Source organism: Chlorocebus sabaeus, chromosome 23 (assembly GCF_047675955.1).
Source record: "Chlorocebus sabaeus isolate Y175 chromosome 23, mChlSab1.0.hap1, whole genome shotgun sequence".
NCBI lineage: Eukaryota > Metazoa > Chordata > Mammalia > Primates > Cercopithecidae > Chlorocebus > Chlorocebus sabaeus.
The window spans coordinates 4,622,787-4,647,347 of NC_132926.1; the positions used below are offsets into that span (position 1 = coordinate 4,622,787).

Below are 24,561 nucleotides of genomic sequence, written 5' to 3' on the forward strand. Positions count from 1 at the left end.
AGCATCCCTGCACCTAAATCTGTTTGAATGAGAAATCATATCTTTTGGGGAGATTCCTAGAAGTAACTCTAAGTACTGAGAAAGGTTATACTAACATGTATTTGAAAGATAATTCTTTGGAGAAGATAGAGGTATATTTTTATGTTAGAAATCAGATCTGTGTTTATCATGCATTTCTGTTTTCCTATTGGAAAGCTTCCTGTGTCTTGCACATGCCGGACTGACAGTGTCTGCAATCTGCCACCCGCCGGTTTTCACTTAGTGTTGCCTCCTCAGCATACTTGTGTTCTGGTGTGGTGTTCTTAGCCCCAGCTTCAAAGGCTGGAGAACATTGACCGCAGTTCATGTTATTGTTCTCCAGTTGCTGAGCATTTGGGTTATTCCGACATTTTAACATTACCAACAGTGTCTCTAAATATGTCTTTGCTTAAAGCCTTTTCCCTCTTTTGGATTTTTCTTGTTGGAATCAAGTTCTCAGAATGAAAAAAGTTACTAGTTAAAGGCTGTTTAGGTGTTTTTTGTTCTTTTTGAGGGTTCTTAATACACACTGAAAAACTGCTATCCAAAGGGGTCTCCAAATTGATGTAACCACCAATGAGTGCTGGTTTCCCATATTTGCAGGCACACTATTTTAATTTTTCTAAAATCAATTTTGTGGCCTGGTGCACCAGCTCATGCCTGTAATCCCAGCAGTTTGGGAGGCCAAGGCAGAAAGATTGCTTGAGCCCAGGAGTTGGAGACTAGCAAGGGCAACATAATGAGACCCTGTCTCTACAAAAAATTTAAAAACTAGTGGGGCATAATACGCATGCCTCTAGTTCCAGCTACTCAGGTTGTGGGGGCTGAAGTGGGACAGGACCGCTTGAGCCTGGGAGATATAGGCTGCAGTGAGCTGACATCGTGCCACTGAACTCTAGCCTGGGCAACAAAGTGAGAGCCAGTCTCAAAATAAAAAATAAAATCAGTTTTGCTGGCCAGGCGCAGTGACTCCTACCTGTAATCCCATCACTTTGGGAGACTGAGGCGGGCAGATCACAAGGTCAGGAATTCCAGACCAGCCTGGCCAGCATGGTGAAACCTTGTCTTTATTAAAAATACAAAAAAAAAAAAAAATTAGCCGGGCATGGTGGCGTGTGCCTGTAGTCCCAGCTACTTGGGAGGCTGAGGCAGGAGAATCGCATGAACCCGGGAGGCGGAGGTTGCAGTGAGCCAAGATTGTACCACTGCACTCCGTCCAGCCTGGGCAACAGAGTGAGACTCCGTCTCAGGAAAAAAAAAAAAAAAAAAAAATCAATTTTGCTAATGCAATAGATAATGAATGGTTGATTTAGAATAAACTTCTGTAACCACCACTGACAGTGATTCCTGCCACCATGTTTTTTAATCCATGTCACATGCTTAGCATCCTTTCTAGTAGCAGAGAGGGCTGCTTTGGACTGCCCTGGAAGCTGGGCTTCTACACAGCTCCTTGAGCGCCGTCCTTGCTCTCGGTTCCCTTGCCACCTCAGCCGCAGCCTAGCACTGGGACCAGCCCAATGGGTGCTTCAGCTGCTCATGGCCCAGCCTAAGGCTTCAGCTCTTCCTGGCTCAAATTATGGGATGTTTCAGGCATATGTCTCATTCTTACCCTGGGAAAATATTCTGTATTACAAGATATCCCAGTACTTCCTGAAATCCAGAGGCAGAACAGTACAGTGGAGAGAGTAGAGTTTTGCATAGAGAGAAACGTGGGCTTGAGTTCCCCACGTCTCCCCTGCCTGCACCCACCATGCACGCCTTCTCAGGGCACTATGCACACCTCACTTTATCCTCCTGTTTATCATGCATTATTGTCACGGTCTGTTTGCATCCTTGAGTCCTGGCCACCTGTTGGGCAAAGCAGTCAAGTACTCAGCTTCACTCTCCACCACTGCAAAGTGGGGATAATGACACTTATTTTGCAGGACTTGGGGGATGGTTAGACATAATATGCCAAGGCTGGGCACGGTGGCTCACACCTGTAATCCGAGCACTTTGGGAGGCCAAGGCAAGTGGACCATGAGGTCAGGAGATCGAGACCATCCTAGCTAACACAGTGAAACCCTGTCTCTACTAAAATACAAAAAAATTAGCCAGGCGTGGTGGTGGGCACCTGTAGTCCCAGCTACTCGGGAGGCTGAGGCAGGAGAATGGCATGAACCTGGAAGGTCGAGCTTGCACTGAGCCGAGATTGTGCCACTGCATTCTAGCCTTGGGCAGCAGAGCGAGACTCCATCTCAAAAAAAAAAAAAAGAAAAAAATAAGATGCCGAATCCAGAACCTGGCACAAACAGTGGCTCTTACAGTTGGTGTCCCAGAAGTCACTGCTTGTTCTCAACTCCATGCCCCGTGGTTAAGGCAGCTCCACCTACTGCTCCAGAGCACCAGAGTCTGCTCAGAAGCACCTTAGAAAGTGAAAGGAGACTGACCTCATGGATAGCCCTGAGTGTTCCAGAGGAGCCTTCAGCCCACCAATGGGTTCAGGCCTATTTACTGAGCAGCTGCTGTGTGCTGGGTTGTTATGCTACACACTGGGACCCAAAACTGAAGCAATACAGCCTCTGCCCTTGAGGCGCACAGTCCAGTTTAAGAGACACATGCACAGACAGACCGTGACCGTGACGCACAGTAAGCAGAGGATAGAGTGAGGTGTGCACGGCAGCCTGAGAAGGGGTGCATGGTGGGTGCAGGCAGGGGAGGTGTGGGGAAACCTTTCCAGAAGAGCCACATTTGTGTTTGGGATGGGCCTTGAGGGACAGTGCAGGTGTTCGCCCTGTTCTGGTGAGAGGTTCAATGTAGTTGGACTGCCTGGGACCTCTGTGGAGTGGGGCAAGTGAAGGACGGTCAGGATGGCAGGTGGTGGTTGGGATGCTTCCTGGGCTCCTGCATCACCCTCCCTCACCTCTGGGCCTTCCTCCCCATCATCAGGGATCCCGGGTGCAAGGGGCACAAGTTTGCACACAGTGGCCTGGCTTGCCAGCTGCCCCAGCCCTGCGAGGCAGATGAGGGGCTGGGTGAGGAAGAGGATAGCAGCTCTGAGCGAAGCTCCTGCACCTCGTCCTCCACCCACCAGAGAGATGGGAAGTTCTGTGACTGCTGCTACTGTGAGTTCTTCGGCCACAATGCGGTGAGTGAGCCTGCCCAGGCCAGAGAGGGCTGGGGGCCAGCCCAGGTGAGCAAAAGGAGCACACTGCTCTCCCCAGAGAGACCCCTTTGCTCACAGTGGCGATCACCGCGCTGGGGCCATGAGTCCTTGCACCTGCGGCCGCTCGCTTGATCCTCACAGCACATTCGTGAGATCGGGGTTTTTAAACATTTTGCTACCTTTGCTCTTCTCGTGGTTTCTCTTAAGATTGACTTTTTTTCCTTAGGCAAAAGGAAAGGAAATGGCAGAGAGAAAGCTATGATTCTGATGAGTATGTATACGTGTGTAATCCCAGAGAAGTGAACGCTTGGGCGTGATGAAGGCAGAGTGGAAGCAAAAAGGCTCTCAGTCCCCCAAGTGTGACAGCCAGCCGAGGGACAGGCCGTGAGCACAGACGGCGCCAGGAAGGAGGCTCAGATCAGAGGGCATGCTGGCTCTGGCCAGGGGGAGGAAGCAGTGCAGAAGTCTCATAAGGTGAAGAGGAGAGGGCTGCTGGTTAGGGTAGAGCAGTTGAGGATAGAAGAAATGAAAGTAATTAAATTGCTAGTCACCTTTGAGCTAGGGGTTATTATCCTCATTTTAGAGATGACAAAATTGAGGCTCACAAAGACTTGGTGACTCGCCCAAGGTCATACAGCTTCCCGGTGACGAAGCCCGGGCTCCAACTTGCTTTCCTGGCTCCCCAGTCAGTGTTTGCCCAGCTCTGCCCTGTTCCCTCCTAGTCCCTTCACCCACTGCCACCTGGGTTCAGCCTGGCTGACAGGGTGAAGCCATGTGGCCTTGGTGGCTAATGGTAGAGAGAACAGTTGTCTTGCTTCTCATCACATACTTGGTGCCAGCGGGTGGGAGTGCTATGGGCCTCCCAGGCTCAGGGTGTAATGTCAGCACCTCCCCCCCCCACCAGCCGCCCGCTGCCCCGACGAGTCGGAACTATACCGAGATCCGGGAGAAGCTCCGCTCGAGGCTGACCAGGCGGAAAGAGGAGCTGCCCATGAAGGGGGGCGCCCTGGGCGGGATCCCTGGGGAGCCCGCCGTGGACCACCGAGATGTGGATGAGCTGCTGGAATTCATCAACAGCACGGAGCCCAAAGTCCCCAACAGCGCCAGGGCCGCCAAGCGGGCCCGGCACAAGCTGAAAAAGAAGGTGGGTGTAGGGAGAGCCCAGCTCTGCCATCTCTCCTCCCTGAGGACCCTCGCCCCAACCCCCAGGACTTCTGGGGCGTGAACGATGCTGGCTGCCAAAAGCCTCAGCTTGGCTCACTGTTCTGGGAAGGTCCGAATGAGCTGGGGAGGCATCAGGGTCAGGGAGCCTGGGGGCAAATAACTGGAGGAAAAAACGTGTCGTGGCCTGAGAAGCTGCTTGCTGGATTCCTCCAAGCTGAGGACTTGCTTCAGTCATGTATTCATTCAGCAAACACTTCTACAAATACTGGCAGCCAAAGTGTGACACAGTTAAGTTCTCACCCAGGAGAAGCTGCCCAGTGGGGAGACTGACACAAAACTGGACAAGCATATTAGCATGTGACAAGTACTGGGATGAGGGAAGTCCCCCATCCTGCCTGGAAATGGCTTTACAAGAGGCTGACTGTGAGTACAGACTCCTCAGGAGGGCCCTCCTGGCAGCAGGCATGGCACATTCCACAGCAGCTTGACAGCCAAAACTGAGCAGAAGAGAGGCGGGATGGACACTGTTGTTGAGGGAGGGCCCTCGAGGCCCTGCGGAAGAGCTTTGGCTTTATCCTACCAGTGAGAGAAGTCACTGAGGGTTTTAATCAGAGAATGCAGTTGGTCACACCTGCATCCTAAGATTATGGCATGGTCAAATGGAAGGTAGCTTGGAGGGTTCCAGGCAGGAAGACCTCGAGTTTGATGCCTCAGGCAGGAAATGCAGGCCAAGGGAGCGATGACTGATGGTTGGGCCAGAGAAGAAGAGAGGGATTTTCAGAGAAAGCCGAAGTGATGGGCCTTTGATCTGATGGCAGGAGAGGGAGATGGAGGCAGGGATGTCTCCCAGGTGTTTGCTTGGTGACCAGCAAGATGGTGGTACCTTTCACTGAGCCAGGATGGGATTTGCAGAAGACAGTGAATTCAGTTGAGGCATGTTGACTTGAAGGTTCCCGTGAGACATCTCAGAGGAGAAGTGCAGGGCTAGCCTTTACCAGCGCAGAGATGTAATTGAAGCCAGGGGAATGAACCAGTCCTCGGGACTGAGGACAGAACCTGGTGAACTATTCCTGGGCAGCCTTCCTGCCAGATGAGCCCCGGAGCTTGATGGCTTGTCCTTTGTGGCTTCATTACCTGTTCACCTGCCTACTCCCAACTGCATCTGCACAGTGACACGCTTGGGAGCCCAGCATCCGAAGAGATTTGGGTGTAACAACCAGCTAGTTCCAGTTCCTGGGTGGTCAAACAGCCCTAGTGCTTTGGAAAGCAGAAGTGATTCACCATCCTTTTTCAGCCCCAAGGACAACCAGGATCCTGCTCCTGCCGCCTGAAGTAGTGAGCCAAGGGGTCCCACCGCTGCCTTCTGAAAGGAGTCAGCACTATCTTTCTCCCATGCAGAATCACCTAGCCAGAAAGGTTCAGTGGCTGCAGCAGTCTCTGGCCTTTCCTGGCTTCTTAGGGCAGTGCTTCCCAGTTAGGTCCCCAGAGAGCACACCCGGCAGTTCCCAAGTCTGGTGTGCTTTTCATAAATATGTGTGCCCACATGTCTCTTCCCTTTTACTGATAATGCTATCTTCTCTCACCTTTTCTTCTGACAAACTTTCCTTCCAAGTTCAGTTCAGCTGTTTCCTCCTTCATAGCCATCCTTGGGTAACTTCCACTGTACTCCCATCCCACTTCACATATCTGGAGGCTCTGCTCAGTCATCCCATACTGCACAGCTCCTGTCTGGCAGGCCCAGGTGGAACCAGGCAGCCCTCCCTTTCCAGACTTAGTCGTGGGGCTGCAGGCAGGGACAGACACGCAGTGGCAGTGGCATGCATGAAGTGATTATGGTCATTATCTCTGTAGACAGCAGCCTTCTCCCTTGTCTCCCTCCACCTCCTGGACTTCATAGTCTGGCTCTCCACGAAAGCCCAGCTGCTCCTTCTCTCCTGCCTCAGGAGATGGACAGAGCTCAGTGTCTCTCTGCTCCCTTCTCCCACTGCCAGGCCGTGACTCTCTCACCTTGTCTTTGTGTCTTCTGTCTACACGAAGGTGAGAGAGTCATGGGCTGGCAGTGGGAGAAGGGAGCAGAGAGACGCTCACCCTGCTCCTTAAAAACTGTACCCCTGGCTCTGTCATCTGTGACCTCCTGGCCACTCCTCCACATCCACTGAAGACTCTCCTCCCCCTTTCTCTTCTTCCCAGGCCAATCCGTTCCTCACTCACTTGAATGGAGTAAGCATTGTAAGTATTGGTAGGAGGGCAGGCAAATTACCCATCTCTCACTCACTCACCAGTACTCAGTTCCTTGTCCCACTATCTTTCTTTCAGACCCACTCAAACACCACAGCCCTGGGTTCCACTCCAGCCTGGCTCTCCCTTTCTACAGCTCAAGAAAAGCATGTGAGTGAATCTGTGGCAGGCGGCCATGTGGGCTTCTGCTTGCTGAGCTCCCGTGTCACCAGGCGGGCCTCTCATGGTTCCCTGGGCTTCCTGTGCCTTAGCACGTCCATTCCCCACAGTCCTTCTGTCAGGCCTCCAGTCTTCTCAAACCACTAGACCTTCCCAGCCCACACCTTATTTTTTGTCAAATAACCTCACTTTCGATTTCAATGAGGAAAAAAGCCATTGTACAAGGATTCTCCCACTGTTTTGCCATTCCCACCTGCAAACATACTTTCTTCCTTGTCATGAGAGTCACCCTTTTCCTGCCTAAGGCCCGTGTAGTACTTTCTTGACCCCTCAGCCCAGCAGTAGGCTCCTGGTCTAGCTTAGCCTCTCCTCCGTGCTGTTTCCATCCACATTTCATTGTGCCCATCACTCTCTTTTTTGGAAGCAAACTGCTCCCTGAGACTGTTACCTCTCTCTCAACCCCTCTCCAGCCTCTTTCCTCTCATCACAGCCACATTTCTTGAAAAATGATGTCTGCATTCACTGTCTTCACTTCTACCTATTAGCTCACTGCAGACTGTTTTCTACCCACACCCTCTCCAGAGTCACTGGTGACTTTTTTGTTGCCAAATCCATCCTCCTCTCCTGTTCCTGTCGTATTCGTCCACTAGAGAATAGCTGGCATTTTGTGTTTGTTCTCCTTTTCATGCATTGTCTTTGGCTTCTTTGACCTCAGCCAGGCAGGAAAGGGAAGGGGGAGTATCATGTTCTCCAGATGTCTTGCCTGCCTCTGACATCCTTTCTGTCTCCTTTGTGAGCTCCTCTTCCTCCACTTGACCACTCCTTCATGGGGACATCTCCCTGGGAAAGAGAGATGCCATCTAGAAAGAGCCAAATAGTGTTTCCTCCCCACCTTCCATATCCACGTCTCCAACTGCTACTGGACACCTCCTCATGGACGTCCCACAGGTATCTCAGACTCCGCACATACAAATTTCAGCTTGTTGTCTTTCTCCAAACAGGCCTGCTAGCCCTTCTCTGTTGTCTCTCTAGTCAGTGGCACCGCCTCCCACCCTGTTGCCTGAGCCGGAGCTCTGGGCGCCAGCCTGGGGAGTGCATTATAGCAACCTGGAGCAGCATGCCTGGAACTGGATCTCAGTTTGACACTTGGCTCAGCCACATTTGCTGTATGACATTGGGCAAATCACTTAACCTCTAAGCCTCAGTTTCTTCATCCATAAAATGAGAATAACAGAACCTAAGTCATAGATTGTTGCGAGGATGAAATGGAGCAATGCATGGGAAGACTGGGCAGAGTGCCTGGCACGTGTGAGTGTTCAGGCAGTGGGGCTGCTGTGGCAGCCATAGTGGCCGTCAATGTTTCTCTGACTTTTCTCATTCTGTCTCCCTACCCATCACCAAAAGCCCTATCCATGCCACGTCGCTGATAGCTCAGACCAGTCCACTGCTCTCCACCCTACTGCCACTGCCTTAAAAGCCATTAGTAGCTGGACGCTGCCCTCGGGCACAAACTCTGTAGGGCCTGCAGGGCTCTTCACGATCAGCCCCTGCCAGCTTGCCAGCTTTATCTCTCAGCCTCTCCTTTCTGACCTTCCTACCCACCTGCCCCACCCAACCCCCACATCCCCCAAAAAATCTGGGCTGCAGCTGTACTTTTAAATGATTTGCATTCCCAGAAGATACTGAGCTTTCCCATTTCCAGCCTTTCCGCTTGCTATTCCTTCTCTCTAGAAAATGCTTGTCCCACTGCCTCCAGGATGATCCCACTCCCCCTTCAGTGCTCAGTGCAGATCCTGCTGCCTCCAGGAAGCACTCCCTGGTGACCCAGTCTGGGTTGGGAGCATCTCCTCTAGGTTCCCAGATCACCCTGTGCCTTCTTCCATGCAGCGTTTGTCACTGTCACTCTGAATTCAACAGGCTGTTTGCTGTTGTCTCCCTCAGCAGACTACAGTCAGCGAGGCAGAGAATGTCTCACGTACGCTAAACTCACAGGGCCTGGCCTGCTGCCTCACAGCCCCAATGGTCGGTAAATGGTCGTCAGATGGAATTGAGAAACACAGGAACTTCTGAAGATCAGGACTGGGTGTATTGTCCTGGCTCTGCCACTTCCTAGCTGCCGCCACCTCCTGTTCTTTCCAAAGTCGAGGTTTCTCTCCTATAAGCAGAGGGTCATGATGCAACAAAGACAGTGGCAAGGATTAAAGGAGACATCTATGGGAAGTGCTCATGGTACAAAGCAGAAAGTGTGTGTTTCTGTGCTTTCTCCTCTTGATACCAGAGTGTATATGGTTCCATGTCATTCCCTCCACACCAGTAGTCAGACTTTTTGTTTTAGCAGCAAAACTTTTCTGTGAAATCTGTGTGGTGCTAGGGGAGCGAGCTGAAGGGCCCTTGGTCCTTGTTGGTCCAACCCAGGGCCTCTAAGCCCTACCCACAGCTAGAAAAGCTGCTCCCTGCGGGCCATGAAGCCCAGCCCCACCTTTGCACATGGGAAAGGACCCCACAGAGACTCTCAGCTGTCCTCATTGTGACCCTGGAATGTAGAGATACCTCTTCCTCCTAACTTACAAATAGGGAAAGTAAGGTTCAGAGAGAATAAGTGATTTGTCCAAGGTCCCACAGAACAATCGACTGTAGTCCATTGTGGAGCCAGGATTCACAAAAGATAAGTGCCTGCCTGGTGGGACGCAGGGTCACCCTCTTTACATTGACTCTGAGGTGGCAGCAAGCCCTGGTTTCTCTCACCAGCTGCCCTTTCATGTTTCTCTTCCTCCATTCCCAAATCAGCTGGAAGTACAGGAGGCAGTGGGAATCAGTGGTGCCAGGCACATCACAGCCACCTCCTTCCCGAGGGTTTTGGTGTCTGCCTCCTGTCTCCCTCTAAAGGCGTCGTTGGCCTTGAGGTGGGATGGAGAGGTTGGGGTGACTCAGATCCCACAGACTTTCATTTTGATTCCCTAGATCCAGGTCTATCGAAGCCAACCAGCAGGGCGTGGCCTCTCTCAGCCTTCCAGGCCTCACCTGGGCAAAGGAGCAGCCTTCACATCTTGGCTGTGTAGGACAGTGTGGTTGTCCATGGCATGCCATTGGGCACAATCTAGATGTGGCCTTGATTACTTGAGACCAAGTGTGTAGCAACTGGCCTTTCTATGGGAACACTGTCCTCTTTAGTAATACCCAGATATAGTATCAGGAAGGCACATGTCCTCCCAACCAGAACAATCTCATCTACCCCCACACCTGCCTGCTGTAAGACCCCGTGATGGCATGGCTTTTTCCCTACCAAGCGCAGGGGTAGAGAGAATGCCTCTCTAGTAGTGGTCTTCTTCACATGCATCCCCACTTTGGCTTTACTCCGAAATTATTGTCCCCATTTTGCAGATGAGTCCACTGAGACTGGGGCTCTGGGTGAACAAGCTGTAAAAACCCTACCCTCTGTGGGTGTGACTGTACCCCTGCCCCCAGGACATGCACCTGTCTGGCTGCAGTTTGCTGTCACTCCTGCAGGGTGGGTAAGCAGGCTAGGATTTTAAGGCTTTGCCTCCAGCAAGTTAGTGGCAAAGCTGGGCCCCAGGCTGATGGGTCAGGTATCACATTGTGCCTGGCAGTTGACAGCCCCTGCTAAAACTGCCTCTTGTCTTGGCAGGAAAAGGAGAAGGCCCAGTTGGCAGCAGAATCTCTAAAGCAGGCGAATCGTGTTTCTGGAAGCCGGGAGCAAAGGCCTGCCAGGGAGAGGCTCTTGGAGTGGCCCGACCGGGAACTGGATCGGGTCAACAGCTTCCTGAGCAGCCGTCTGCAGGAGATCAAAAACACTGTCAAAGACTCCATCCGTGCCAGCTTCAGTGTGTGTGAGCTCAGCATGGACAGCAATGGCTTCTCTAAGGAGGGGGCTGCTGAACCCGAGCCTCAGAGTCTACCCCCATCAAACCTCAGTGGCTCCTCAGAGCAGCAGCCTGACATCAACCTTGACTTGTCCCCTTTGACTTTGGGCTCCCCTCAGAACCACACGTTACAAGCTCCAGGCGAGCCAGCCCCACCATGGGCAGAAATGAGAGGCCCCCACCCACCATGGACAGAGGTGAGGGGGCCCCCTCCCGGTATCGCTCCCGAGAACGGGCTCGTGAGGAGACTCAACACCGTGCCCAACCTGTCCCGGGTGATCTGGGTCAAGACACCCAAGTCGGGCTACCCCAGCTCCGAGGAGCCAAGCTCAAAGGAAGTTCCCAGTTGCAAGCAGGAGCTGCCTGAGCCTGTGTCCTCAGGTGGGAAGCCACGGAAGGGCAAGAGGCAGGGCAGTCAGGCCAAGAAGAGCGAGGCAAGCCCAGCCCCCCGGCCCCCAGCCAGCCTAGAGGTTCCCAGTGCCAAAGGCCAGGTTGCTGGCCCCAAGCAACCAGGCAAGGTCCTAGAGCCTCCCAAAGTAGGCAGCTGTTCCGAGGCTGGAGAGGGGAGCCGGGGGAGCCGGCCAGGACCAGGTTGGGCTGGCAGCCCCAAAACTGAGAAGGAGAAGGGCAGCTCCTGGCGAAACTGGCCAGGTGAGGCCAAGGCACGGCCTCAGGAGCAGGAGTCTCTGCAGCCCTCAGGCCCAGCAAGGCCACAGAGCTTGCCCCAGGGCAAGGGCCGCAGCCGCCGGAGCCGCAACAAGCAGGAGAAGCCAGCCTCCTCCTTGGGTGAGTGCACCAGGAACCGAGCGGCTGACCCCTACCCCAGCCAGGCCACGGGGTGGAGGGGCAGCCTTTGTGTGTAGGCAGTGCTGCCCCCAGAGCATAACCCCAGAGGCCTGGCCATGGGCACTGAGCCCTCCTGGCTGTGTCTTCCTAGACGATGTGTTCCTGCCCAAGGACATGGACGGGGTGGAGATGGATGAGACTGACCGAGAGGTGGAGTACTTTAAGAGGTAGGTGTGGGCTGCCTGCTCTCCCACTTGTGGAGGACTCCAGGTCCTGCCCACACTCAAGCCCCGTGTTGTGCCTCAAGCCTCAAAAAGGCCTGCTCCCTTGGCCCTGACCCCTTGGGGAGGCTCACCGCCCCCCCCCAGGCCCTCTCCCACCAGCCTGCCTGCTGAAAATCCACGGAGCAACTGGGCAGGATGGCACATCTAGGAATGTGCAAGAGAGACAGGAGGAGGCATGTCAGGCCCCTAGAACCAGGGCTTTTTCCAGCTATATTCACTTTGTGTCTTCACTTGCACATTCTCTGCTTTGCCTGGGCTGAAGTCAGTGAAGCAGTCTGGACTAGGAGTCTAGATGGCCATGAACATGCAGCCTACTGTTACATGGCATAGGGTTGGGGAGGATAGAAGGGGTGGGGGCTGGCCAGGAGGCCTTCCTAGGAGAGGTGGTAACCAAGTTGAAACCTGAAGAGTAAGAATGAGTTGGCCAGACACGATGAAAAGGTATTCATGCCAAGGGGGGCAGTGAGTACAGAAGATTAGGGTGAAAGAAACACAGCATACAGTCACCCTCCATATCTGCAATCGAAAATATTCAGGAAAAAAAAAATAGCAATACATTACTAAATAATGCAAAATTTTTAAAAATTAGTATTTTTGGCCAGGCACAGTGGCTCATGCTTCTTACTCTAGCACTTTGGGAGGCTGAGGCGGGCAGATCACCTGAGGTCAGGAGTTCAAGCCTGGCCAACTTAGTGAAACCCTGTCTTTACTGAAAATACAAAAATTAGGCAGGCGTAGTGGCACGTGCCTGTAATCCCAGCTACTCAGGAGGCTGAAGCAGGAGAATCGCTGGAACCTGGGAGGCAGAGGCTGCAGCGAGCTGAGATTGGGCCACAGAGCAAGACTCTGTCTCAAAAAAATAAGTATTTTTACAGGCGTTGGCGCATACCTGTAATCTCAGCACTTTGGGAGGCCAAGGGGGGTGGATCACTTGAGGTACTTGAGGTCAGGAGTTCGAGACCAGTCTGGCCAAAATGGTGAAACCCTGTCTCTAATAAAAATCCAAAAATTAGCCAGGCATGGTGGCAGTGCCTGTAATCCCAGCTACTTGGGAAGCTGAGGCAAGAGAATTGCTTGAACCTGGGAGTCAGAGGTTGCAGTGAGCCAAGATTGTTCCATTGCACTTCAGCCTGGGTAACAGAGTAAGACTCTGTCTCAAAAATAAATAAAAATAAAAATATAACTACATAGCATTTACATTGTATTAGGTTTTTTTTTTTTTTTTTTTTTTGAGAGGGAGTCTTGCGCTGTCGCCCAGGCTGGAGTGCAGTGGCGCGCGATCTCAGCTCACTGCAAGCTCTGCCTCCCGGGTTTGCGCCATTCTCCTGCCTCAGCCTCCCGAGTAGCTGGGGCTACAGGTGCCCGCCACCTCACCCGGCTAGTTTTTTGTATTTTTTAGTAGAGACCGGGTTTCACTGTGTTAGCCAGGATGGTCTCGATCTCCTGACCTCGTGATCCGCCCGTCTCGGCCTCCCAAAGTGCTGGGATTACAGGCTTGAGCCACCGCGCCCGGCCATGTATTAGGTATTTTAAGTAATCTAGAGATGATTTAAAGTATATGGGAAGGCCAGGCACAGTGGCTTCCGCCTGTAATCCCAGCACTTTCGAAGGCCAAGGTGGGAGGATCGCTTGACCTCAGAAGTTCAAGACCAGCCTGGGCAATATAGTGAGACCCCATCTCTTATTAAAAATAATAATAATAATAAAAGTATATGGGAAGAGCCGTGCAGATTATATGCAAGTACTGCACCATTTTTTATATAAGGGACTTGTGCATCTGCAGATTTCGACATCTGGGTAACTAATCCCCAGCAGATTCAGAGGGACGACTGTACTTAAGGGAATGATGGAAGCCAGCCCAGCAGAGCTAGAGAGTCAAACACCAGATGAGGAAGGAAGTAGAATCCCAAGGCAGTTTCACTGTCTTCATATGTTGTCCCCTGGACCCAGTCCAGAAGCCACCAAGCCAGCAAAGCTCCTATGCCTGCTAAACACTAACACCTGAGAGCCAAAGAGGTTTGTAGAGAACCTGGTGTCTTAAAAAATGGGGACATGGTACCTTAGGAGTCCAGTGAGGAAGAGAAGGAACCTCTGATTGTGCTTCTCCTGTGTCCCCCAAACCCAACAGGTTCTGTTTGGATTCTGCAAAGCAGACTCGTCAGAAAGTTGCTGTGAACTGGACCAACTTCAGCCTCAAGAAAACCACTCCCAGCACAGCTCAGTGAGGTACAGAGACCCTAAGAGTTACATCCACTGCCTCTCCCTGTGCTTGGCCACACTCTATACCCCCGCCAGACCATTCTGTGCTCTGGGGCATAGGGAGTTGGGCTTTGGGTGTGGAAGCCCTGGCCTCTGTCTACACCTCCACAGCAATGGCACAGTTGGCTACAGCCTCCAAAGATCTAGGCCCCATCTCCTCCTACAGCCACTCACCTGTAGGCCTCTGTTCTCCTGTTACTCCTCCCTGGGCCCTCCTGCCCATGCTCCTGAAGGTCCCTGGAGCATGGCATCTCCTGGACTGGCATCTCCTAGGGCATCACCAGCAGGGTCTTACCAGCTGCTTTCAAAAGTGCCCAGATAGCCATCAGACCCATGGGGGCTGTCCTCACCCCTGATGTTATCAGTCCTTGTGTCAAGTCCCACTTCCTGCCCTGGGCTCCTCAGTGTAGGCTACCAAGGTGCTTCCCAGCTGAAGCAGTGTAAGAAGGGGCCAGCCCTGAGTGAACATCGTGGGGGTGCAGATGGGCTGGGCCGAAGGCTTGTAGGTCATTTAGGCATGGAGGGGTTGATGGCAGCTCCCCAAAGCAGGACAAGTTCCATGAGGATATTGGTAGCCACACTGCCTCCTATAAGAAGAGACCTGGGTGCCAAATGGCTTTGGAATCCTCTCCCAGCCACCCACACAGGTTCTTTTGTCTGAAACGATGTACCAGATGATGATCTGGACTGGGAACAGAAAACTGGAGAAGGCACTGGGCCTGGAACCCTGCTGATGAAGAGAAGGGCAGCTAGCAGGCAGGCCTTAGGCTGGGCTGGGGGCTGAGTGGCTCTGCAGTTTCATACCTCAATCCTCAGCTGCGTTCCTGGGGTCAGGCCTTTTCCGGCTGGCAACCACATAGCTGTCCTGGAGACTACAGAAGGCTGGGGCAGGCAGACTGAGCTCACAAACAACTCGCTTCTCCTATGATGGCCCCACCTGTCTTTCTTCTCTTTCCAGTGCCAGGCCAGCTCCTCTCTGGGCCTAAGCAGCAAACTTCCTGGACCCTCAGCTCCCCAGGGGCAGCTCAGAGAGCCTGCAGCCAGGACAGCCTTCAGAGCTAGGGCTCCCTATGACCCTTGTGCCGCCCCAGAGTCCAGAGTCTTTATGCCCACTTTAGTCCTCCTCTGCTCGGAGGGGGCTGGGCTCAGTCAGCCCCCTTTGCCAAATTGAGATGCCCACAAGCCCCAGAAGCATCTTCCAGATCCAGGGTGCCATCCTGCCTCTCTTCTCCACCTCCATGGGAACCAGAAGTAGCAGGAACCCCAGGCACTTCCTCTGTTATCCCTACTGAGAGAAAGGAGATCGCGTCTCCTACAAGCCCAGTTCTGTCATCCAGGAAATCAAACACAATTGTCTCCTTCCACTCCCTCCTCTTGACCCTTTTTCACCTGGTCTGGCCTCTTTTCCAAGATAGCAGATGCCCCTTTCCCCACCCCCTAGTAAGTGCTCTCCTTTGACCTTCTTCACCCTCCCCCGGGCTGTGTACCTGGAGTCAGAGGCAGGAGCACAGCTGCACAGCTAGCCTCCTGGCCCCTGCTGATGGACTTCGAGTGCCAAAGGCTGGATCTACTCAAGGATTGTCCCACACCTTGTCAGGATCCCAGGACTGGGGCTTTGTCTCCCAACCCATTAACCTGCCTCCTCTGCTACAGGTGATTCAGGGAATCTGTTCAACATTTTCAGCCCAGGAAACAAAAATAGCCAGCTGTTTCTGCTACCAGAGACCCATGGGTACCCAAATGGCATGGGGAGGCTGGAGCATGGGCTGTTGCTTACTGTGATTCTGCTCTTTTTCTTTCTCAGGCCCTGCCCAGGCTGAGCTTCTTCAGGGCGTCCTGAGGCCCCGACTGCCAGCTGAAAGCCTACAATTTTTCCGTGTGCCCCACCTACCCGCCCAAGACCTTCTCTGCTCCCCACCATCCTGGACCAACCAAAATCTGAACGGATGCCACACTGTGCTGGGGCCCCTTGACCTCAGCAGAGCCGCTTCCTGGTGCTACGCAGCCTCCACACTCAGAGCCCGTGGACTGGGCTGGCCTAAGGGCCGGGGCTGATGGTACTGCTAGCCCAACACTGCTCTCTTTGTGTTCGGTTTTTTTGTTTTTGTTTTTATTTTATTTTTTTCCAATTCTTTACTTTTGATACTGTGAAGATCTTTCATGCCGAAAGATAAAGCAACATTTGGACACAGAGTTGGCATGTTGGTGATTTGCGGGTCTGGGCAGGGAGGGAGTTGAGGGTGTGCTCAGAAGCATGGGCTCTCCCTTAGTCACTAACCCTAGCATGTGCCATGCATCAGCAGTTTGGTGCTGCTGTCCCATTTTACAGGTGAGGAAACTGAAGCCGATAGGAAAGTGACTGAGCTGAAATCAGTCTAGCTGATTAGGCTCGAGCACAGACTGGTATGACTCTGGCATCTATGCCCTTTTCTCCTGTTGGGAGGTCTCTGGTATGTGAGCCTAGGGCAGCCCCTTCCCCACTCTTTCTTGTTTCCCTCTTTGCAAGATGGGTGAGTTGGAGGGGTTGAAGTTGGTCTCTGTGCATCTGGATGTCAGAAGAGGTCTAGGAAAGACCCTGAGGATCTGTAGCCTGGGCCATCAAGGCCCCTCACACTGACTTCACACAGTCAGGGGAAGTTGGGGGTAAACTGAGGTTTTTTTATAAATTAGATCTGATTAGGCTGGGCGCGATGGCTCAAGCCTGTAATCCCAGCACTTTGGGAGGCCGAGACGGATGGATCACGAGGTCAGGAGATTGAGACCATCCTGGCTAACACGGTAAAACCCCGTCTCTACTAAAAAAAAATACAAAAAACTAGCTGGGCGAGGTGGTGGGCGCCTGTAGTCCCAGCTACTCGGGAGGCTGAGGCAGGAGAATGGCGTGAACCTGGGAGGCGGAGCTTGCAGTGAGCTGAGATCTGGCCACTACAGTCCAGCCAGGGCGACAGAGCGAGACTCCGTCTCAAGAAAAAAAAAAAAAATTTAATTAGATCTGATTTTCCAGTGGGGGTGGGACATGTAGCTGAGGACTTGAGAGTTAAGAGGATAATGAACTCTTATGTAAAGTCAAGCAAACTACCTCATCCCCTGTAAATTTGGATTTTAATATAATGAGTTTGCCCAAAATGCCCCTCACACACTTGTGTCCAAACTCCATGCCCCAAAGTTTAGTTTCTGCTCCTAAAACCAACTCAAGTTTACGTAGGGAGCTAACAGGGTCACTAAGAGCCATGTATTTGGGTGTTGTGAGCAGGACCAGAAACCATGTATCCTCCTCCATCCCTCCCAGGTTGAGACCTACCAAGGGACTGGCAGTAAGCACCAGCTTCTTTATTTTTTTTACAGAGATGGGGGGTCTTGCTATGTTGTCCAAGCTGGCCTCGAATTCCTGGCTTCAAGTGATCCTCCTGCCTTGGCCGCCTAGAGAGCTGGGATTACAGGAACGAGCCACTGTGCCCAGCCTAAGCTTTCTTTACTAAAGAAAAGAACAGCAGTGCCCACAGACTCACAATTCCTGGTCCCTGGCCTTTCCCAATCCCCAAGGGAAATGTGGACGCTGTGAAACCTTTCTCTGTAAATTTATTGGCTGTGTTCCCCTCTCCCATGGGCTCTTGTATTACACTCCTGCCCTGCAGTTGAATTGGCAACACTACCTAAAATTCTGCTTCATTCAAAATGTGCAGGTCTGATCAAGCAGCCCATCTACCTACGGAAACAGACTTCTGTGGCATTTGAGACCTTCGTGCCTGGGCCCCTGACTCCAGTACTTGTTCCAGCCATGCTGGACAACCTTCCTCTCCAGTAAGGTCTCACAACCACAGGTCTCCCAACTTTCACATATTTTCCTCCTCTAATTTTCCCCGTTTTTCATGAATTCCTGTGTATCCTTCACATCCCAGCTAAGAGACCATTGTACTATGAAAACTATTACACTTCCAAAAGCGATACCTTGTCTTAGGTTTTTTGTTTTGAGACAGAGTCTCGCTCTGTCGCCCAGGCTGGACTGTAGTGGCCGGATCTCAGCTCACTGCAAGCTCCGCCTCCCGGGTTCACGCCATTCTCGTGCCTTAGCCTCCCGAGTAGCTGGGACTACAGGCGCCCGCCACCTCGCCCGGCTAATTATTTTTAGTAGAGACGGGGTTTCACCGTGTTAGCCAGTATGGTCTGGATCTCCTGACCTCGTGATCCGCCCGCCTCAGCCTCCCAAAGTGTTGGGATTACAGGCGTGAGCCACCGCGCCCGGCCCCCAGAACCTTTAACTTCAAGACTAGTTATCTGTCTATATTTCTAGTGTCAACTAATCCATAAGCTCCTCGCACACCAGGTATGTGTCTTGATTGTCATCTGCTTGAGCGCAGTGCCAATGCCCAGCACACACTTTTGAAGGAAAGAAAGCACAGAGCTGACCAAGTCATTCCTCCTTAGAAGTCTCTAATAAAGTTGAAACCACTTACTCTGAGAGTCACAGCAGGTATGCTCTGGTCGCAATCTCCTTTTCTGGCCTTAGCTCGGGCTTCCCCATCCCACCCTAGCCGCAATGCTGTTGCCTGGTGAATCTGTGTACTTGCACATCGCCAGACCTGCATTCCTGCAGCGCCCTGGCCCAGGACGCTTCTCCTCTCCCAGCCTGAGATTCCCACGCTTCCCTGGAAGCGCCCCCCAGGCAGCTCTGTTAGGGCATTTACAGTAATAACCGTTTACATTTATACAGGGCCTCCCAGTTCAAAACCACTGCCATCCGTTTCTGATGCGTCCCCCACCACTGAACATAGGTGTCACACAGGCGCAGTCAGGGCGGCAGGGTGCGTGGAGCGGTTTATCCCGCAACCCCGGCGGCCCTGGCAGGGATGGAAGCGCAGGCGGCCCACGCGGACTCGGCCCATAGCTCCCGGCCCTAGAGGACGCACTGTCCGCCAGTAGGGGGGTGCCCAAGACGCCATGCTCTGGGAAAGGTTGGGCACCCGGCGGCCGGCCCCGACTCCGGATCAGCTGTCTCCGCTGCGTGCGTCTTCCTTTTCCAGCGGGCCCTGGGTTGAGCCTTTTAGCTCATGCTCCAAGTCCTCCGGTGTCCCACAATGCCTTGCAGCCGGTTTCGCCCTCGGTCCTGGCAGCTGTCGCGTAACCACCCATGAAAACGTCGACGCTTCGCCGTGCGATAGCAGCTCCGGAGCAAATTTGTCCCTCTGCGCGATCCGGAACTCCGAGGTCGTTGCTAGGCGCCGACGTTCGCTTCTTCACATCGGATTGGGTCCCACGCAAAGATGAGGCGGGGTTTCGCCGTGGCGCGCATGCGTGCAGCAAAGAATGGAGGAGTCGGAACCCGAACGGAAGGTAGGAGAGAGGCGAGGCTCCTCGCGGGTGAGAGCGGGCGTGAAGTGGGGAGCAGGCCGTGCCTGACTTAGTGTGCTTGCAGCGGGCTCGCACCGACGAGGTGCCTGCCGGAGGAAGCCGCTCCGAGGCGGAGGATGAGGACGACGAGGACTACGTGCCCTATGTGCCGTTACGGCAGCGCCGGCAGCTACTGGTGAGGGGCCCGCGTCCGGGGAGGGATGGGGCCGTGACCGCCGGTCGCAGGGAGGGCAGTCTGAGGAGTGAGCTTCAGTACACCGGGGCGCAGCCCCCAGACAAACGAGGGACCGACGGCCTGATCTGAGGGGTAGGGCGGTTCTGCGCCTCGGGCACAGGATCCTCGTCCCAAAGCCAGGATCCTGACGCTGGCCCTGTGGACCCGATTCCCGTTCTATCTGTGGGTCTCGGCTGGAACCTCAGCTCCAGAAGCTGCTGCAGCGAAGACGCAAGGGAGCTGCGGAAGAAGAGCAGCAGGACAGCGGTAGTGAACCCCGGGGAGATGAGGACGACATCCCGCTAGGCCCTCAGTCCAACGTCAGCCTCCTGGATCAGCACCAGCACCTTAAAGAGAAGGCTGAAGGTGGGCTGGGCAGCACTGCCGGGGCGGGAAAGCAGAAGCCGAGCCTGGCGCACCGTGTTGGTATCTGTCTGACATCTTCCACTTCTTTTCTCAGCCCGCAAAGAGTCTGCCAAGGAGAAGCAGCTGAAGGAAGAAGAGAAGATCCTGGAGAGTGTGGCTGAGGGCCGAGGTATGGTTGCAGCCAGGATAGTGAGGAGGTAGACTGAGTCTCCTCCTCCCAGCCCCAGGCATGTTATATCTCAAGGGATCTGGCTTCTCAGAAGTAGGAGCCAGCCCCGAGCCATGTCTTTCTCCTCAGCATTGATGTCAGTGAAGGAGATGGCCAAGGGCATCACATATGATGACCCCATCAAAACCAGGTATGTTTGTACAGTCTGCAGTTGCCCTTGCTTAGGATGGTACATGCAGGGTTGCTCCAAGGCCAGCTGTTCCCAGAGCTCTCTTGATCCCTGTTACCCATCCACAGCTGGACTCCGCCCCGTTATGTCCTGAGCATGTCTGAAGAGCGTCATGAGCGCGTGCGGAAGAAATACCACATCCTGGTGGAGGGAGACGGTATCCCACCACCCATCAAGAGCTTCAAGGAAATGAAGTTTCCTGCAGGTAGTCAGGGACTGGAGAGAGATACCACATTTTATAATCAAATGCCTGTGAGGTTATGTCCGAGCCCACCCTGAGTTCAGCCACATCTGCATTGGATCCAGTCACTGGGGCTGGAGGGATTTGAGGAGAAGTGTCTTTAGGTTCCTTGTTGCCCCAGCTGTACATGTTCATTGTTCTCTGCTGTGACGAAGCTTCAGGAGGAAAGAGCCACTGGGCATAGACACTGGGTACAAGTCCTGGCTGCACCTAGCCTGTGGGCCTTGGACAAGTCTCTTTTTTGTTTTTTTTTTTCCTCCCTCTCTCTCTCTTGCTCTGAGCCTCAGTTTCATCATCTGCAACTTGTAGGGGTAGTGCCAGTTTTACAGGCTTTGGGGCTCTCAGAAAGTACCTGTGAGTCACAAGGACGATGTCTGTTGGTTTTCATAGCCATCCTGAGAGGCCTGAAGAAGAAAGGCATTCACCACCCAACACCCATTCAGATCCAGGGCATCCCCACCATGTGAGTGTGGACTGTGGACCTGGGGTCCTTGAGGAGGGCGGGAACAGCGAGGAGCAATGGCTAGGTGTCCTTCATCTTCTGTTGAAATTGGCTCTCGGGTCATCCTCTCCCAACAGTCTGTCTGGCCGTGACATGATAGGCATCGCCTTCACGGGTTCAGGCAAGACACTGGTGTTCACGTTGCCTGTCATCATGTTCTGCCTGGAACAAGAGAAGAGGTTACCCTTCTCAAAGCGCGAGGGGCCCTACGGACTCATCATATGCCCCTCGGTAAGACAGGCTGGCCTGGAGGGCAGGCCAGAGACTGGGGCTGCCATCTGGTACCAGCCTTTGTCCCTCTGCCTGCAGCGGGAGCTGGCCCGGCAGACCCATGGCATCCTGGAGTACTACTGCCGCCTGCTGCAGGAGGACAGCTCACCACTCCTGCGCTGCGCGCTCTGCATTGGGGGCATGTCCGTGAAGGAGCAGATGGAGACCATCCGACAGTGAGTGCTGGCGCTCCCTGCCCCCACCTCTGCCACCTGCGAGTCTGTGGAAAAGCTAAAGGACCCTTTACCTTAGCCACTCCACAGATCTTCACAGAGGGCTGCTGTGAGTCCAACCGTCAAGGAGCTCCCAGTCTAATGGGGAGGACAGAGGGATGTGGTCCGGTGCTGTGGGAGCACAGCAGATGGAATGGCGCACCTTGCTGGGGACATCTGGGAGGTGGGAGCTCAGAGCAGGCTTTGCAGGGAAGGTGATGTTTGAATTTGGAAGAGGAGCAGTCCAGGCTGAAAACACAGAGGTGGACGGCCCAGGAATGTCAGGGTCATTCAGTGGTCAGTAAAGGAGGTTGAGGCACTGGGGTAGGGCTGGATCCCAGTGGCACTTGTGTCCTTTCCGTGCTGTGCAGTCCTCTGCAGACCGCCAGAGGCCCTGGACGAGGCCCTCTGTTTACAGATGGGCCAGACCCCATCCCAGAGGCCTTTCTCTATGGACTTCTGAGTCTTAGGGAGATGTGGGCACAGAAAAGATGAAGCCAGTGGACCAGGAAAGTGAGCCCCAAGTAAAGCCTCTGGAGCTTCAGGACAGCGCTTCTGGGTGAGAGGACTGACCCAGGAGAAGGGGGAAGGGCGTGCCAGGCTGAGCGGTGGTGAAGATGGCTGCAGCGCCTTGGGAGAGAGTTGTGTGCTATCCATAGGGCAGGTGGTGGGAACGATGAGAAGGGGACAAAGAAATAGGAAGGAGGACAGAGAGCAGAACAGATGCAGAGTGTCTGCTTGCCTTTAGGTAGGTGTTAGGCCAGTGGCCCCAACCTCAGGGTCTCTGCTTGGTCCCCAGCGGTGTACACATGATGGTGGCCACCCCAGGGCGCCTCATGGATTTGCTGCAGAAGAAGATGGTCAGCCTAGACATCTGTCGCTACCTGGCCCTGGATGAGGCTGACCGCATGATCGACATGGGCTTCGAGGGCGACATCCGCACCATCTTCTCCTACTTCAAGGTGCCTGCCCCCACCCAGCCAGGGCACCCCTACACCACCCCACCACCACACACCACATCAAACTGTGGAGACCCCACGCCTCTGACCACACCACCCACTGCTCGTACTTCGTGGGCTGTGTCTCAGTTGCTCAGCTTCCTCAGACCCCATGCCCCTCAGCCCAGCCCTGCGTGCCCTTGGTCGCAACCCCCCCGCTTCCTCAGGGCCAGCGACAGACCCTGCTCTTCAGTGCCACCATGCCGAAGAAGATTCAGAACTTTGCTAAGAGTGCCCTTGTAAAGCCTGTCACCATCAACGTGGGGCGCGCTGGGGCTGCCAGCCTGGATGTCATCCAGGTGGGCCGGCGCTCCTGATGGGCGGTCTCTCACCTGTGGGGGCTGGATCTGATAAGGCTCCCTGAAGCTGATTGGAGCCAGGGGTCCACCTTGTGGGAACTGGGGGTTTCATTCAAAGCCCCTGAACCTTAACCAGGGAAATTTTTAGGACACCCAGCCCTTGGCGGCCAGGGGCTTCTGGTCACCTCATGGTCCAGATGACGGGCTGTGGCACGGCTATGGCGGGTAAACCTAACCTCAAGATCACCTTGTGGCAGGAGGTAGAATACGTGAAGGAGGAGGCCAAGATGGTGTACCTGCTCGAGTGCCTGCAGAAGACGCCCCCGCCTGTGAGTGCAGCCAGGCCAGGCTGGGGCCAGAGTCCCTAGGACCAGGCAGGGCTCTGGAGGGGACAGAGTGCCGGGGGAGGTGAGGTGGGTGCCCAGGCAGTTAGCCCCTGACTGGAGTTTGTCTTTCCGGACAGGTACTCATCTTTGCAGAGAAGAAGGCAGACGTGGACGCCATCCACGAGTACCTGCTGCTCAAGGGGGTTGAGGCCGTAGCCATCCATGGGGGCAAAGGTCAGGGTGGTGCACGCACTGGCTTGGACCCTACCGCAGTAGCGGCGCTTTACCCCACGCCTTCCCCTGCTTGGGCGGCCTGCCACTCCCCATCCGGTGGCGGCTCCGACAGTGTCTGCCTGACCCTCCCCAGACCAGGAGGAACGGACAAAGGCCATCGAGGCGTTCCGGGAGGGCAAGAAGGATGTCCTAGTAGCCACAGACGTTGCCTCCAAGGGCCTGGACTTTCCTGCCATCCAGCACGTCATAAATTATGACATGCCGGAGGAGATTGAGAACTATGGTAGGGGCCTGGGGCCCAAGGGCATGGGCTAGGCTGGGGAAGGGCCAAGCCAGGCACCTAGTGTCCAGCGGTGGGCCAGAGACTCTCTCCCTCTCTCTACAGTACACCGGATTGGCCGCACCGGACGCTCGGGAAACACAGGCATCGCCACTACCTTCATCAACAAAGCCTGTGGTGAGTCTGTCACCAGAGCCACCTTAGCTATTCCCCGGGTCCCCTGCCTGTGGCCACCCAGGTTCTGGCCACAGGGCCCAGGATGGGCCCTGATGCTTCCTCACTCCTCCACCAGATGAGTCAGTGCTGATGGACCTCAAAGCGCTGCTGCTGGAAGCCAGGCAGAAGGTGCCACCTGTGCTGCAGGTGCTGCACTGCGGGGACGAGTCCATGCTGGACATTGGAGGTGACTGCGGAGCGGGATCCCTGAGTCCCCCAGCCGGCGGGTGGCAGGAGGGGGTGCTGGAATTCAGAAACACGAAACAGGGACCGAGGGTGCCTAACAGGGTGCCTGAGGTCCAGGGCATGGATCCTGGCCCTTGACTTGGCTGATCCGTGTCCCCATTCCCCCAGGAGAGCGCGGCTGTGCCTTCTGCGGGGGCCTGGGCCATCGGATCACCGACTGCCCCAAACTCGAGGCTATGCAGACCAAGCAGGTCAGCAACATCGGCCGCAAGGACTACCTGGCCCACAGCTCCATGGACTTCTGACCCGATGGTCTTCCCTCCTCTCCAAGGGGCCTCGGTCCCCAAGATTGCTGCCAGTCTACACACACAGCAGCCCCCTGGACAGAACCAGCATCTCAGCTCGGCTGGCCTGGGCTGGGCCAGACTGGTCCTGGTTGCCTGTTCCCTGTGCTCCTCAGAATTACTATTTTTGTTTCCTTTCACCCCAGCTGCCATTAAAGCACAAACCTCTATCCCAGCCCTGGCCCTGCCTCT

The 24,561-nt window shown here is 54.3% G+C and overlaps 2 protein-coding genes across 18 annotated transcripts in view; both read left to right on the forward strand.

Annotated features, from left to right (window-relative positions):
- FAM193B (family with sequence similarity 193 member B) overlaps positions 1 to 16,127 on the forward strand; it is a 36,670-nt gene extending 20,543 nt beyond the window's left edge. For 8 of the 17 annotated variants that reach the window (XM_073010464.1, XM_073010467.1, XM_073010471.1 and 5 more), the window contains 8 exons: positions 2,947 to 3,145; positions 4,068 to 4,307; positions 6,518 to 6,556; positions 6,644 to 6,715; positions 10,371 to 11,391; positions 11,543 to 11,618; positions 13,491 to 13,691; positions 13,804 to 13,903. In XM_073010464.1, the coding sequence (XP_072866565.1) occupies positions 2,947 to 3,145; positions 4,068 to 4,307; positions 6,518 to 6,556; positions 6,644 to 6,715; positions 10,371 to 11,391; positions 11,543 to 11,618; positions 13,491 to 13,680 (1,837 nt within the window). In that variant the 3' untranslated portion in view covers positions 13,681 to 13,691; positions 13,804 to 13,903. Of the gene's footprint in view, positions 1 to 2,946; positions 3,146 to 3,526; positions 3,638 to 4,067; positions 4,308 to 6,517; positions 6,557 to 6,643; positions 6,716 to 10,370; positions 11,392 to 11,542; positions 11,619 to 13,458; positions 13,692 to 13,803; positions 13,904 to 15,738 lie in introns of those variants that run through there. The other 9 variants (XM_008015455.3, XM_037992584.2, XM_008015451.3 and 6 more) reach the window with 8 other exon arrangements.
- A 3,032-nt stretch (positions 16,128 to 19,159) lies between these two features.
- Positions 19,160 to 24,544, forward strand: DDX41 (DEAD-box helicase 41). The gene is made up of 17 exons (XM_008015439.3): positions 19,160 to 19,265; positions 19,348 to 19,458; positions 19,704 to 19,863; positions 19,958 to 20,032; positions 20,162 to 20,222; positions 20,330 to 20,466; positions 20,893 to 20,965; positions 21,082 to 21,235; positions 21,314 to 21,450; positions 22,286 to 22,448; positions 22,652 to 22,783; positions 23,041 to 23,112; positions 23,247 to 23,343; positions 23,477 to 23,626; positions 23,729 to 23,800; positions 23,916 to 24,026; positions 24,194 to 24,544. Exons 1-17 carry the CDS (start codon positions 19,239 to 19,241, stop codon positions 24,328 to 24,330), a joined length of 1,869 nt encoding a protein of 622 aa, XP_008013630.1. The 5' UTR covers positions 19,160 to 19,238; the 3' UTR covers positions 24,331 to 24,544.
- Positions 24,545 to 24,561: the final 17 nt, after the last annotated feature.